The 15,317-nt window shown below is 45.1% G+C and overlaps 2 protein-coding genes across 2 annotated transcripts in view; one reads left to right on the top strand and one right to left on the bottom strand.

Annotated features, from left to right (window-relative positions):
• Positions 1-1,081, bottom strand: part of DUS4L (dihydrouridine synthase 4 like) — a 49,349-nt gene extending 48,268 nt beyond the window's left edge. The window contains exon 1 of the mRNA XM_058191751.1: positions 828-1,081. The gene's annotated coding sequence lies outside the window, so the exon portion shown is untranslated. The remainder of the gene's footprint in view (positions 1-827) is intronic.
• CBLL1 (Cbl proto-oncogene like 1) lies at positions 570-15,275 on the top strand. Its single transcript, XM_058191746.1, has 6 exons — positions 570-626; positions 6,084-6,248; positions 8,583-8,680; positions 9,289-9,372; positions 12,002-12,075; positions 13,772-15,275. Exons 1-6 carry the CDS (start codon positions 614-616, stop codon positions 14,811-14,813), a joined length of 1,476 nt encoding a protein of 491 aa, XP_058047729.1. The 5' UTR covers positions 570-613; the 3' UTR covers positions 14,814-15,275.
• Positions 15,276-15,317: the final 42 nt, after the last annotated feature.

Below are 15,317 nucleotides of genomic sequence, written 5' to 3'. Positions count from 1 at the left end.
TGCTGGCTGGGGAATTCTGGGAGTTGAAGTCCTCCAGGCTTAAAGCTGCCAAGGTTGGAGACCCCTGCTATAGAAGATACATAGATGAGATAGATAGAGATGATAGATAGAGATAGATATATAGAGATAGATGAAAAGATTGGTGATAGATAATAAATTCTATTCTATTCCGTTCCATTCCATATTTTCTATTCTATACTATGCTATGCTATGCTATGCTATGCTATGCTATGCTATGCTATGCTATGCTATGCTATTCCATATTTTCTATTCTATTCTATTCTATTCTATTCTATTCTATTCTATTCTATTCTATTCTATTCTTTCTTAATTTAATCTCCCCCCCACAAAGTTCCCAATTTTTCCCCCATGGGCCACTCTCTGTCGAGTCCTTCTAGTACGCAGGCGCAGAATTCTCCAGAAGGAACTCGGAAGTACCCCTATACCCCGCTCAGAAAGGCCGTGACACCTCTAAGCCCAACTCCTCGGCGTCTCTCCCTCCGCTCTCCCCGTTCCCCTCTACCCGTCAGCTTCCGGCCACGCCCACCCACCCATCCACCCCCTCCCCGTCGGCGCGAGCGACTTCCGGTCCCAGAGTGCCCTAGGCCGAATCATGGACCACAATGGTGAGCGGGGAGATGCGGGGAGCTCCGTTTAAACCCACCCGGGTCGCGCTCCGTCGTCCCGGCCGGCCGGGTTCCCACTTCCGAGCGGGGATGGCGCGGGGTTTCGGGCGCGGAGGCCTAGCGCGCTGAGGCGAGGAAGCCCCGGAGCTGAGTGCGGCCTACTTCGGCCTGGCTCCGGTTGGGCCCAAAGAGGCCTTTTACCTCATGGAAGCCGCCCTCGTCGGGTTGTGTCAGTCAGGGCCCGTCGCCGTGCTGAGGGCCGCCTCCTCCTGGGGATCGCCAGGCCCGCCTTTTGCGGCCTGGCTTCCCTTCCCCTCCCAGGCTTGGTTGGCCCGAGTTGGGGGTGGGAGGCTCTCCATGGACTCCCTGCTCCCCTTCTCCAACTCTTTTTGACAGGCCGGTTGGCGCCTTCCTCCGTTTTTCTTGAGTGCTTCTCCAATCTGGCCACACTTTGGGTGTGGACTACAGCTCCCAGAATTCCCCCATGTTGGCCTGGGAAATCGAGCAGAATGGAGCTGAGAAGGTACCCTGGAGGTCCTCTAGTCCGACCCCCCCCCACCCCCGCTCAAGCAGGAGACCCCGCACAATTTGAGACAAGTGACGGTCCGGTCTCTCCTTAAAAACCTCCAGGGAAATTTATTCAATCGATCAATTGATCAGAATGGAGCTTGGAAGGGACTTTGGAGGTCCTCTAGTCCAGCCCCCTGCTGAAGCAGGAGACTCTCTTGAATGAAAGAAGAAAAAAAAAAAAGCCTGACTAGGCGTCCCAGTGGCTAAGACACTTGAGCTTGTGGATCAGAAAGGTCGGCAGTTTGGCGGTTCGAATTCCTAGTACAAGTCTCCTGCATGAGCAGCGGGTTGGACTAGAGGACCTTCAAGGTCCCCTTCCAGCTCTTGTTACTGTTACGTTATATTGATTTCAGACAAGGGGCTGTCCAGGCTCTTCTTAAAAGCCTCCGGTGAAATTCATTCATTCATTCAATCAATCAGAGTAGAAGGGACTTTGGAGGTCCTCTAGTCCAACCCGCTGCTCAAGCAGGAGACCCTGTACAATTTGAGACAAGTGACAGTCTAGTCTCTTCTTAAAAACCTCCAGGACAATTTATTCAATCGATCAATTAATCAGAATGGAGCTTGGAAGGGACTTTGGAGGTCCTCTAGTCCAGCCCCCTGCTCAAGCAGGAGACCCGGATCCATTTCAAACAAGTGGCTGTCCAATCTCTTCTTAAAAATCTACAGTGAAACTTATTCAATCGATCAATTAGAGCTGGAAGGGACTTAGGAGGTCCTCTAGTCCAGCCCCCTACTCAAGCAAGAGACTCCATACAAACAAAAGAAGCCTGACTAGCTCATGAGCTTGTCCATCAGAAAGGTCGGCAGTTCAGCAGTTCAAATCCCTAGTACAGGTCTCCTGCATGAGCAGCGGGTTGGACTAGAGGGCCTTCAAGGTCCCCTTCCAAACTCTGTTACTGTTACGTTATAAATTTCAGACAAGGGGCTGTCCAGGCTCTTCTTAAAAGCCTCCAGTGAAATTCATTCAATCAATCAATCAGAATAGAAGGGACTTTGAAGGTCCTCTAGTCCAACCCCCTACTCAAGCAGGAGACCCAAGTTACCAATAGTGATCTCATAACCCCCGGGCGGTGTGGGTGCAACCGTCATAAATACATGCCAGTTGCCAAGCGGCCGAATTTTGATCACGTGACTATGGGGATGCTACCGTGAAGTGTGAAAAACGGTCATAAGACACTCTTTTCAGTGCCGTTGTAACTTCGAATGGTCATTAAATGAATTGGTTTAAGTTGAGGACTACCTGTACTTGGAAGAGACTCGTCTGCTCTGCAGATCCACCCCTCTATGGGGAAAGTTTGAAGGAAAGGCTCTCTTTGATTTGCTTGCCTTCTTTACCGTGGCTTGCTTCCTTATTCTCGATTGTAGAATATCACAATCTGCTCCTTGGTGCCAAAAGACCCAGTGTGACATCACACCACCCTTCTTCCTGTTTTCTCCATCACGCTCCTATCAGATGAGTTTGATCTACGGTTTCCATAAGTGACCATAATACCTGAAAATCGTACTTGAAACACCTCTGGTGGGCACGAAGTTGCATGCTGTGACAGCCTTCTGCTAGGACATTTGCGTTGCCTGCAAAACTCAGGCAATCGAGTTTGCGTGGGAACTGAAGACCTGCGCTCCGAATTTGGGAGAGAAAACAATTTCACCTTTGCAAAGGCAGCTCTTTTGCCTACCCATAAATACAAATCACTCCAAGTAATTCAGGCGAAACAAAAAAAAAAGTGTATTTATTTAGGGAGGCTGAATATTTTTCAGTACAGAAATAAACGATAAGTTTGGTATCTGATAGCTCAGAAAAGCAACAGATCAATAAGGCATGAGTTACACGTGAGATTTGAAGAATAGTAAACATTGATTCTAGTATAACGTTCCACAAGTGGCAAAATTTGTGGGTTACGTTACTCTCTTTCCCAGCTGGATTTGTATCTTTTTTAGATTTCTGAAGTCTAAAGTCTTTTTAGACTTTTTTAGACTTCTGAAGAACATTCAGAATACACTTTCTATCATTTAATTGCTGGACAGACAAGTTCTCGCATACCAAAAGGAATGGCCTTGACTCAGAAGAAAAACATGCTTTATTTCCTAAAGTTAGAAAAAGAGTCCAGACAGCCATGCTAAACTTCATCTCTTTAAAATGCAATACAGGATTGCACAGTGTGTGAGAGAGAAATCTTTCATCGCTATACTTTATTTGGAAGGCTTTCTACTAGCGCTTCTTTTAATGTCCGGCACACACACAAAAATCTTTTAAACACTGTGTTAGAGTTTTAACATTGTTTAGTTCTGAGTCTTTTTCTTTGAAGTTGATGTGAATTTAGTTGTATTTCTTTGCTTTCCGGTAAATGACTTTTAATAGTTTCTAGTGGGATAGGCCCGTTAATCTGTTTTAGCAAAACCGGTCAAGAATGTATAATATCTTAAAAATTAAAGCGTTTAACAAGAGCATACAGTAATATGTTTGTTGAGCGGTTTTTTTTGGTAGGCTAGTCATGTCCCATTTGCTATTGTTGTTACTATAGCACTTTAAAAAACAACAACCCTATATTCAGAGAATTTCTTTTGGCCTATTCATAATATTAAAAAATAAAATAAAGCTTTTTCCCATTTCCATTGCTAAATGTGAGGAGGAATAATATTAATGCTATCAACTGTCATCTAGATGGCGGTTAGGTAATTAATTGTGAGCATTCCACTCCGCTGAACAGAGGAAAGTATAAAATGGCCATAGCGTCTTTTGCCAGGGGTGGGGTGAGGGGGTTGTTTTCAAACTGTTTTGGAGAAACTCCCTGAATGGCTAGTCAAACAGCACACAAATTCATTGTCGGGCGCAGCATGACCCAGAAGTCACATGACCAATGTATATATAAAATTGCCAAGTTGGCTTTGAAATTGATAATACGAGAAAGCCATTTGAACGGTGACACGATCCCGTATAAATATTCTGTCGGTGAGTTGATTTACTACAGGGTTCAGATAGCTTAAATTAACTGGTATGCTCTTAATGATGGAAACTCGTTTTTGGCAGGGTTTTAAGATCCTTGGAATAAACTCTGAGAACTTTTTGCCTGTTGATTTGTTGCATTTCATGTTCCCGCTACATGACATCTAGGTACCCGCTGATTAAAATCCCCTTCTCCTATCTTGTCTTGATCAGGAAGAATTGTATATCTTCTTACAAGCTGCTGCATTAGGATAAAGAATAGAATAGAATAGAATAGAATAGAATAGAACAGAACAGAACAGAACAGAACAGAACAGAACAGAACAGAACAGAACAGAACAGAACAGAACAGAACAGAACAGAACAGAACAGAAAGAACAGAACAGAACACCAACTTGGAAGGGACCTTGGAGGTCTTCTAGTCCAACACTCTGCTTAGCCAGGGAACCTTACACCACTTCAGACAAATGGTTATCCAATCTCTTCTTGGAGCGTTCACAACTTCTGGAGGCAGAATATGATAAATAGTTTTCTTTAGTCACTTTTATAACTTTATATACATCGGCAGGGATTGCTGCTCTGCTGCTGCTATTGATGGACTGGTTCAAAAGTATAATATGTATTTTAAAGTGTGAGAAATTTGTGGACCCTCTGGGGTGAGAATCCATTATGATTGGACAAAGCATGTCATGAATTAAATTCCCAGTTGTTTTGATTCACATTTATTTTCCCATATATAGTACTAGTGTTAAGTTTCTAGGGCTTAACTTTCTTTTGGAGTTTGGGATGTATTGATGCCAAAATAGACTTTATTTGTTGTTGACTCAGCTTTCCACCCTTCCAAGGTGGATAAAATGAGGACCCAGATTGTTGGGGGCAATATGCGGATTCCGTAAACTGCTTAGAGAGGGCTGTAAAAGCACTATGAAGCGATATATAAGTCTAAGTGCTATTGCTATTATTAATAGATAAGTTTCTCATTATATAACTTGAACAGGAATAACTTTTATATATGCTAAAAAAAGCACCCTCACATTCTCTCTTTTTATGCTAGTGAAGCAACAAACAGCTCTGGAAAGTAAAGGAGAGTCAGTTCCTCCATGTAGCTATGTATTTTATGTGGGAGGGAAGAATAATTGTTAGTTTGTGGGTTCTATTTTGTACAGAAATCAATAGCAGGCAGAAAATTATCAAAACCTGTCACATCTTCCTGCTTTTACATTTAAAGTGTAGTATCCAAAAAGTAAGCTGCGATTAGATTTGTTGTGGCCTGCCAGCGACCAGCAGAGCTGGCAGCGGATTTGGACAGTGAGGAGGTTGGGGAGGAACATGGGCCAGTCCTGGAGTCTGGGGAAGGTTCTGACGAGGGCTCTGCGTCGGAGGCAGAGAGGGGGCCAGAGCCATCTGACAGTTATCAGCTGCCTTTGGAGTCAAACATCAGTGAGGCAGATGAACATCTGGAGCCTGTTCCCAGTGTGTGCATGCACAGAGTTTCCAGATGAAGGGAACAGCTAAAGAACAAGGGTCGACTTGGGAGTAAGGCCACAGGTGGACGATGAATGGCCCCTCCCAGAAGGAATTAAAAGAGGAGCAAAAGGGGAATGGAGTTTGCAGGAGACAGTTAGTTCGTTTAATTGGTTCATGATTCCTTGCCAAGTTTTGAAGATATCGGCTTGGCACCTCTCCAAGCCAGATAAGATCTGTGACTGTAAATTCACCCTTGAAAGACTTTGCTGGATGTGAATGAGAAGAATTCACAGTAACTTCATAAAAAGGGGTTTTTGTCGGGACAAGGAGTCTGCTTCATGCTCTTGGGAACATCTAGGTCAAAACAAGGCTGTAAAATAGTCTATAGACTTGGGAAGAGGTTCCAGGGCTGCATCAGACCTGGAGAACTGGAAACTTACGTATCATATTGTTTGTGCGTTTGTTTGTTGCAGACAATGACTTGCAAGGGACAAATAGTTCTGGGACTTTGGGCGGTCTCGATGTGCGTCGGCGGATTCCGATAAAGCTGATCTCCAAACAGACCATCAAAGCCAAACCGACCCCACCTCGTCCCACAAGAAATATGAACAGGGTCCCTTCCAAGGCTGGTGAAGAAGGTAAACCGATTCGGGCAACATTCTGAATTATTTTTTTTTTTGCTTTTTCTGCTGCCCATTCACGATTTTTCCGAAGAGACGGATCGACGTTTCAGCTAAAGATGAATAGACACAGAGTAGAATCCTCGATCTCTGTGTGGGTAGACAGGCAGTCCTCAACCTACGACCAGAATTGAGCCCAAAATCTAGATTGCTCAGTGAGAAAGTTGTTATGTGAGTTTCGTCCCCCTTTGACGATTTTCCTTGCCACGTTCGTTAAGTGAATCACTGCAGTTGTTAAGTTAGTAACCCGGTTGTTAAGTGAATCTCATTGACTTCGCTTGTCAGAAGGTCGTAAAAGGGGATCACTTGACCACACAGACACTGCAACCGTCATAAATGTGAATCAGTTGTCAAGCATCCGAATGTAAGTCACGTGACCATGGGGATTTGCAATGGTCATAAGTGTGAAAAATGGTCCTAATATCCTTTTTTCAATGCCGCTGTAACTTCCAACGGTCACTAAGCGAACTGTTGTAAGTCAAGGACTATCTGCATATGTTATGTGTGTTGTGATGCCTTTATTGGACTATTGGACTATTGCAATGCTCTCTACATGGGGCTCCCCTTGAAGAGCACCAGGAGGCTCCAGCTAATCCAGAATGCGGCCGCGCGGGTAATAGAGGGGGCACCACGTTGCTCCCATATAACACCCATCCTGCGCGGCCTGCACTGGCTGCCGGTAGCTTTCCGGGTGCAATTCAAGGTGCTGGTTACCACCTTTAAAGCGCTCCATGGCTTAGGACCAGGGTATCTGCGAGACCGCCTTCTGCCACCGATTGCCTCCCAACAACCTGTGCACTCCCACAGTGCGGGCCTCCTCAGGGTGCTGTTGACCAAACAATGTAGGTTGGCGGCCCCCAGGGGGAGGGCCTTCTCTGTGGCGGCACCAGCCCTATGGAACGAGTTACCTCCGGGGTTACGCCAACTCCCCGACCTCCGGGCCTTCAAGCGTGAACTAAAGACTTTATTATTTCACCGAGCGGGACTAGCCTAAGAATGTATTTTAGCGAAATTTTAATGGGTTTTTAATCGGTCTTCGACCGTTTTAGTGATTCGGCCACTAAATATTTGTTTTTAAATTGTTTTTAAATAGTGTTTATTTATTATATTTATATCATAGTGTTATGTGTATTTTAATATTGGCTGTACACCGCCCTGAGTCCTTCGGGAGATGGTGCGGTATAAAAATGTAATTATAAATAAATAAATAAATATAACAGAGTGGTCTTTTAGATACACACCTTGTTGTCATTAAAAAGCCCTGCTAAGTCAGGCTGATGGCAAGCTCACCTCAATTCAGCAGGTGACTCTCCTATCTTAGTTAGCATTCACCTAGGTGCAGGTAGCCTGTGTTTAGTGACTGACTTGTTCAGTGACCGTTCATAGCTAAGACTGGTGACGAAAAAGTATCTTTGCAGCCAGCCCTCACATGTACAATCTTTGCTGCTTTTGTAAGCGAAGGAAAACAGAAGTTTAAATTATAACCCCAATTGACGGATTCACTTAGCAACCGCTTCACTTAACGGCCAGTCTTAATTTTAGTTGCTAAATGAGGACTGCCTGCGCTTACTGTATTTTTTGGACTATAAGATGCACCGGAGTATAAGAAGCACCTAGATTTTGAAAAGGAAAACAACAAAAAAAAGTTTTTGGCTTCCGTGCATCTGTTTTTTGCCCTCCCCGGCCCCCAGGAACACTCTGCAGGCCTCCCAAACCCTTCACATTTTGGGGAAAAACGGGACATGCGGGGGGAGGTGTTGTGTTTCGGGAGGCCAAAAATGGCTGTATTCGGTCTATAAGATGCACAGACATTTCCACCTATACCTACTTTTTTGTGGGGGGGAGTGCATATTATAGTCCGAAAAATATAATATATACCATCTTTCAAATATTGTTGGCATTAGCCTTTTTGTTATATTGATTGATAGTACCCATTTTATAGGATGTGTTCAATTTTAATTTTCAATTTTGCAAACGTTAGGGGCACTCAAAACTTGTGACGCGCCTTGGGGATTGTAGAGATATTCTGAATACTTTAATATAATTTAGATATGCTTGGTAAATAGCTACATAAATATCATACCTTTTTAACATTTCATTTGTTTCATTTAGCATGTATTTTTCATTATAGAGAAAACACTTCCGTTGTCTTTGGTCTATTTTTCTGAATGAGCTGTGCAACTCTTACTTACAGTTAGATTGTGAAATTCGAATTAATTTTAAGACTGGAGTTTTACCAATTAGGGTGAGAGCTAATGCCCAAATTTTTGTCTGGACTTTGTTTTCCATAAGAGTTTGACTACAATGAAGAAGAACGATATGAGTGCAAGGGAGCCGATGTGTTTAGCAACCAGCGAAGGTTCCCTGGACACCTCTTCTGGGATTTCAAGGTATGGGAATTGCCTCAACATTTAAATACATGTTAGCTTGCTTACAAAAATTCAGATTGTTTTCCAGAGGAGTTTGCTACCTTTTTTAAAAAAACAGTGGGAGTTGTATGTTAATAAACGTGCGGTAGTGATCTAACAAAATGATATTGACAATTTTAAGAACATCCAGTTATAGAAATGGCTACTATGTATTACTATGTTAAAGTAAAAAGTTGAGCCTGAAATATTATTTTTATTTTTCTGTGCTAAAAAGAGTTGGAAGTTCGTGCTCCTCTTTTTCCCAAAGGTGCTTTTTAAAGAGACAACTCGACTTTCTGGTTTTTTTCTTTGAAGACATTTCGCATCTCATTCAAGAAGCTTCTTCAGCTGTGATAGGATAGTGGGGAATGGAAGGATTTATATTCCTTGCAGACAGCTGGTCATTGGCATTCTTAATTTAGAAGGTCGTTGAGGCCACTTGGAGGTTTATCTGTGTCATCAGGTGTCCTCAACTACTCTCTAAATTAAGAATGCAAACGACCAGCTGTCTGCAAGGAATTCAGTCAAGTATGTAACTTCACAAGTGTGATGATCAGCTAATGAAAATATAACATTTGTATTTTTGATAGATAAATTTACTCGGAGAGAAGGATGACACCCCGGTCCATTTCTGTGACAAATGCGGGCTACCAATTAAAATGTATGGACGCATGGTAAGTCAACGGATTGGATGCCTTTTATTGTAGTCCTGATCTCGGCTTGCTCAGTCACAGTTGCGTCAGACGCCGTGCGAAGAAACAAGCCAACTTCGTTTTCTTTCCAATAGTGACTTCTTTTATTGGGTCTGCTACAAACCGGGTCTCAGTAAAAGTCGAGGTCTCTCTGTATAAAGTCAGTGAGACTTTAAACATCCTTTTAAAAATCCCGCGCTGCTCAGGCCCCGCCCATGGCTGAACTGCTCCGTTGATTGGACGCCCGGCCACTCTCTCCCTCCTCGTCTGACAGCCTCAGCTGCCACATCATCTGCTAAATCCTGGAACTAAAGCAGCTCTTCCTAACGCCCAGCCCTCATCTCCCTCTATCCCGGCCACCAGCGTGCGGATTCTTTTCTCATGCTTGCCAAACGCAGATCCTTGCAGCCTTCAAACAAGTCCTTGATATGTCATCCCTTTGGATTTTTGATTAGGGGCTGCTCCCATGATCCGGATGGATCCCTGTAGCCTCATGTGTCCAGCCGGAGCTGGGCTCGACACCTGATACATATCATAGAATAGTGTCTTTTCGTTCTGAAAAACAGTACCGTATTCTTTCTTGTGTGTCAGAGCCCTGTTGAACAGGATGTTGTGGGAGATGGAAGTCCACGCACACAAACTGCTTTGTGTTTGTTTTAAATAATGAAGTCTCTGGCTTTTCAGACTACCTTCTTTTGGTAGTCTTTGCAGTTCTCACCAACTACAATAACCGAAAAATCAACGGTGCGGTTTCTTAACACTTTGAGGAGAAAAAGGCAGAAATGAGGGGTCCTTGGTGGTAACATCTAGGTAACATCATCTGTGCTAGAAGGGTACGGGGTTTGCTCTCATTTGTCTGGCTATATATAGTCCATCCAGCCTTTGTCTCTCCGCCATTTACTGTATAATGCATTTCAAGTAAAATGTTTTGTACAACTTTTGAATGTCTAACAGAACCAGTTAAATAATATATACAGTTGTGGCCAAAATTGTGGAAACCTTTTCGGGAAAGTGTATTTTTTAGGTTTGTTGGCTAATAGCACCACTTTTTTTTTTTTTTTTGGAGTTTCAAGATAATCCTATTCCATTGCTGGAACGGCCTGGGAATAGCCCAGACCTTAACCCAAATGAAAATTTATGGAGCCAACTAAAGAAACTTGCTAGTCAGAAGCGACCCAGCAATAAAACCCAGTTAATAGAAGGAATCCTTCAATCTTGGTTTCCCATTATAACAGCTGCAGAACTCAAAGACTTAGTTCACTCCATGGGAAGACGTTGTAAGGCCGTAATTCATGCTAAAGGTTACCCAACGAAGTATTAACTGACATGGGGATAATTTTTTTATATCTTGGTTTTTCTATGGTGATCATTTTTGTATATTTGGTTTTTTTATGTGTTTCACTTTCCTTCTTTATACTGTAATCGCTATTCTAATAGCAAATCCTTCCTAAAAATTATTGCATTACATTTTTGATTAAATTATCTTTCCCTTGATATGTAATTTTATGGTACTACTCCCAAAAAAAGGGGGTGGTGTTAGCTAGTTTTAGAAAATACACTTTTCCCAAAAGGTTTCCACAATTTTGGCCACTACTCTAAATACGTTTTCATTGTCCTGTTCTTTTGAACAAGTCAGACGCAGGGATTTTTATTTCCAGGCCATTTTATTTTGTTATTGTTGTTGTTGTTAGTTGCGAAGTTGTGTCCGACCCATCGCGACCCCATGGACAAAATTCCTCCAGGCCTTCCTGTCCTCTACCATCCTCTGGAGTCCATTTAAACTCATGCCTACTGCTTCAGTGACTCCATCCAGCCACCTCGTTCTCTGCCGTCCCCTTCTTTTGCCCTCCATCTTTCCCAGCATTGGGCTCTTCTCCAGGGAGTCCTTCCTTCTCATTAGGTGGCCAAAGTATTTCAGTTTCATCTTCAGGATCTGGCCTTCTAAAGAGCAGTCAGGGTTGATCTCCTCTAGGACTGACTTGTTTGTTCGCCTTGCAGTCCAAGGGACTCGCAGGAGTCTTCTCCAGCACCAGAGTTCAAAGGCCTCGATTCTTTGGCGCTCAGCCTTTCTTATGGTCCAACCTTCACAGCCATACATTGCAACTGGGAAAACCATAGCTTTGACTATACGCACTTTTGTTGGCAGGGTGATGTCTCTGCTTTTTAGTACGCTGTCTAGATTTGCCATAGCTTTCCTCCCCAGGAGCAAGCGTCTTTTAATTTCTTGGCTGCAGTCCCCATCTGCGGTGATCTTGGAGCCCAGGAAAATAAAATCTGTCACTACCTCCATTTCTTCACCACCTATCTGCCAGCAATTGAGAGGGCCGGATGCCATGATTTTAGTTTTCTTAATGTTGAGTTTCAAGCCAACTTTTGCACTCTCCTCCTTCACCCGCATCAAGAGACTCTTTAGTTCCTCTTCACTTTCTGCCATTAGAGTGGTATCATCTGCATATCATATTTGTTTAGCTATGACTAATTTGAATTCATTGCTTCTCAGTTGCTAAACTTCCTTAATTTTTTTTTTAACTTGGATGTAAAATTCGAAATGTAAAATAAGAAAATACTGTCTATTAATTCCATTTATTTAAGCAATTTTCTCTTTCAATAGATACCCTGCAAGCATGTTTTCTGCTACGAGTGTGCTCTCTTACACGAGAAGAAAGGCGACAAGATGTGTCCAGGGTAAGTTTTCTAGAGGGGCGTTTTTATGGCTGGGTCTGTGATGGCCGAACCTATGGCACCTGCGGCACGCGTAGCCATATTGTTGTGCACGCGAACAGCTCCGGTGCGCACCAGCTGACTTTCAGGCCTTCTGGGCCCTCCAGAAGTAGGGAAACAAGCTGTTTCCTGCTTCCGGAGGTCCTCAGGGCATGGTGGGGAAGGCTCGTTTTTCTCTCTCCCCAGGCTCCAGAGCCTTTCTTGGAGTCTGGGGAGGGCAAAAATGGCAGAAAACAGCCCATTTGCCAACTTCCGGTCCCACCTAGAAAGTCTCTGGAGCCTGGGGAGAGAGAAAAACAGGCCCACCGGGTCATCGCGTGCCAGGAGCGTGGGGGCGTGGGGGGTGTTGTGCATGCATGCACAGGGGTGGGCCACATAGAATTATGGGTGTGGGCATGCACACGCATGACCCCCCCCCCCGCACTCCCCCCGCTCCTGGCACGTGATGGCAAAAAGGTTAGCCATCACTGGGCTTAGGTGATCATCTGTCCTTTTTCCTGATCTTTGCCACAGTTCGACTCCCATCTCACAGCAACATTCATCATGGATCACGTCTCTTCTGGATCCACGAAGAAAAGATGTTTGTGATTGGATCCCATTTGCTTTGTGTTTGCCTGGCACTGCATACATGCAAAGATATTCTCATTTTAGGATTATCTGACAGCAGTGAGACTCCTACTCCACGACAAGTTAGAGCAAATAAATGCTCAGAATATAATCATAGGCCCGTGGCTCACTAGACCCAATGGCGTTATGGAATTGTCGTTCAAGTCCGTTATTTATTATCTTCTTATACCTCCGTCAGCTCAGTGGGCAAACTCTAGCTCAGAACCAAGAGCCAATGCAGTATATAGTAATTGTACTTAAAGAATACAGGCTATCCTCAATTTACGACTACAAGTGAGCCCAAAATTTCTGTTGTTAAGTGAAACGTGCTAAGTGGGTTTTGCCCCATTTTACGACCTTTGTCACCATTGTTAAGTGAATCTGGCTTCCCCATTGACTTGGCTTGTGAGAAGGTCACAAAAGGGGAACTCATGACCCCGGGACACCGCAGACGACATAAAGATGAGTCACCAAGTGTCTGAATTTTGATCACACGATCGTAGGGATGCTGCAGAGGTTGTAATTATAAAAAAACGGTCCTGCGTCCCATTTTCAGTGCCGTTGTAACTTTGAAGGGTCACTTAATAAACTGTTGTAAGTTGACTACCTCTATACAGGCAGTCTTTGACTTACAACGTTCATTTAGCCACAGTTTGAAGTCAACAGTGGCACTGAATCGCTCCTCACGCTTAAGCTGTCACAGTGTCCCTAGTCACATGATCAGAATTTGGGCACTGGGCAACCTGTTTACAGCATCTTGAGGGGGGTCAGGGGATCACCCGTTGCGACCTTCCCAGCTAACTTTCCCACAAGCAGGGTCCACGGGAGAAGCTGGATTCGCTTAACGACCGCATGGTCCACTTCAACTACAGCAATTCCCCATGGCCGGAAAAAAAAAAAAGCCGTAAAATCGAGCCCGCCTCAAAGCTCGCCTTGCTTAGCAACGGAAATTCTGGTCCCCGCTTGTAGTTACGTTGAAGACTGTACCGTCGCTTCCGGTTTGATTTCAGTAATGGCGGTGTCTCTTAAATCCTGTTTCTTTTCTCCAAACTAGCTGTAACGATCCGGTGCAGCGAATCGAGCAGTGCATCCGCGGCTCCCTCTTCATGTGCAGCATCGTGCAAGGGTGCAAGCGAACGTACCTGTCTCAGAGAGATTTGCAGGCTCACATCAACCACCGGCACATGAGGGCTGGCAAGCCGGTGGCGCGTCCTCCGCTGGAACCCGTCCACCCTCCCATCGCTCCTCCTCCGGCCGACATCCCGGAACGGTTCATCATGCCGCCCGACAAGCATCACCTGAGCCACCTCCCGCCGAAGCAGCACATCCTGATGCCGCCCCCGCCGCCGCTCCAGCACGTGCCCCACGAGCATTACAACCCACCCCACGATGACATCCGGGCCTCCCCCGCCGAGATGTCCATGGCGCCGCCTCCCCCTCGCCCCGTCAACCAAGACACTTTCCGCATCTCGACCCGGAAGCACAGCAATCTCATCACTGTGCCTATCCAGGACGATTCCAGCTCTGGCGGCCGAGAACCGCCACCGCCTGCCCCAGCCCCTTCTCACCATCACCCCGAATACCAGACCCAGCCAGTGGTGTCCCACCCGCATCACATCATGCCACCCCAGCAACACTATGCCCCTCCCCCTCCCCCTCCCCCTCCCATCAGCCACCCCATGCAGCATCCTCCTCAGGGGGCCGGTACCCCTCACCTGGTTTACAGCCAAGCCCCGCCCCCTCCAATGACCTCCGCTCCTCCCCCTATCACCCCGCCTCCCGGACACATGATTGGACAGCTTCCCCCTTACATGAACCACCCTCCGCCTGGGCCACCGCCTCAGCACGGCGGTCCCCCGGTAAATGTCAACGCGCCCCCTCCGCACCATTACAACCCTAACGCTTTGCCGAAATTCAACGAAGACCAAGGAACTCTCAGCCCACCGTTCACTCAGCCAGGGGGGATGAGCCCGGGCATATGGCCAGCTCCGCGGGGGCCACCACCGCCACCGCGAATGCAAGGTCCCCCTTCTCAAGCCCCCCTTCCGGGACCGCATCACCCCGACCAAGCCAGATACAGGCCGTACTATCAATGATAGTAGTTTACAGTTGGAACTAAAACACGTTAGAAGGATAATCGTTCTGAGCTTTTAATGAATCCGACCGTTTTAAGGAACTCTCTTTTCTGTTTTTGCTTTGTTTATTGGGGGGGGGGAAGTAATAATTTCTGACTGTAATGCTCTCTGGGGATTTAAGGCTTAAATAATAATAATTATTTTTTTTTAAAAGAAAACTGGTTGTAGAATTCTCCGGTACCCTGTAAGCTGAGCGGCTCCGTAGCTAACAGCAGCATTTTAAAAGACTTTGTATCCTTCGTCCGGCTGAATTGTCCCAGAGATGATAAAACGTTTATAAAGGATTCCCGACAACAACACTTAACTGTACCACTTTAAAGTATTTTTGTTAAAACCTGATAGTTTCGTTGTGACACTTAAAAAAATTTTTTTGTCAACCCGTGTATAATTAAATTTAAAATATTGTCCAAAACTGTTTGCTCGTTTGTATGAGGCTATCGCTTTTATTTGGGGACGGACTGAGGA

The sequence above is a fragment of the Ahaetulla prasina genome, chromosome 7 (assembly GCF_028640845.1).
Source record: "Ahaetulla prasina isolate Xishuangbanna chromosome 7, ASM2864084v1, whole genome shotgun sequence".
NCBI classification, from domain to species: domain Eukaryota; kingdom Metazoa; phylum Chordata; class Lepidosauria; order Squamata; family Colubridae; genus Ahaetulla; species Ahaetulla prasina.
The sequence above is the reverse complement of the archived record's forward strand: the minus strand, read 5'-3'. Positions and strand labels throughout refer to the sequence as shown.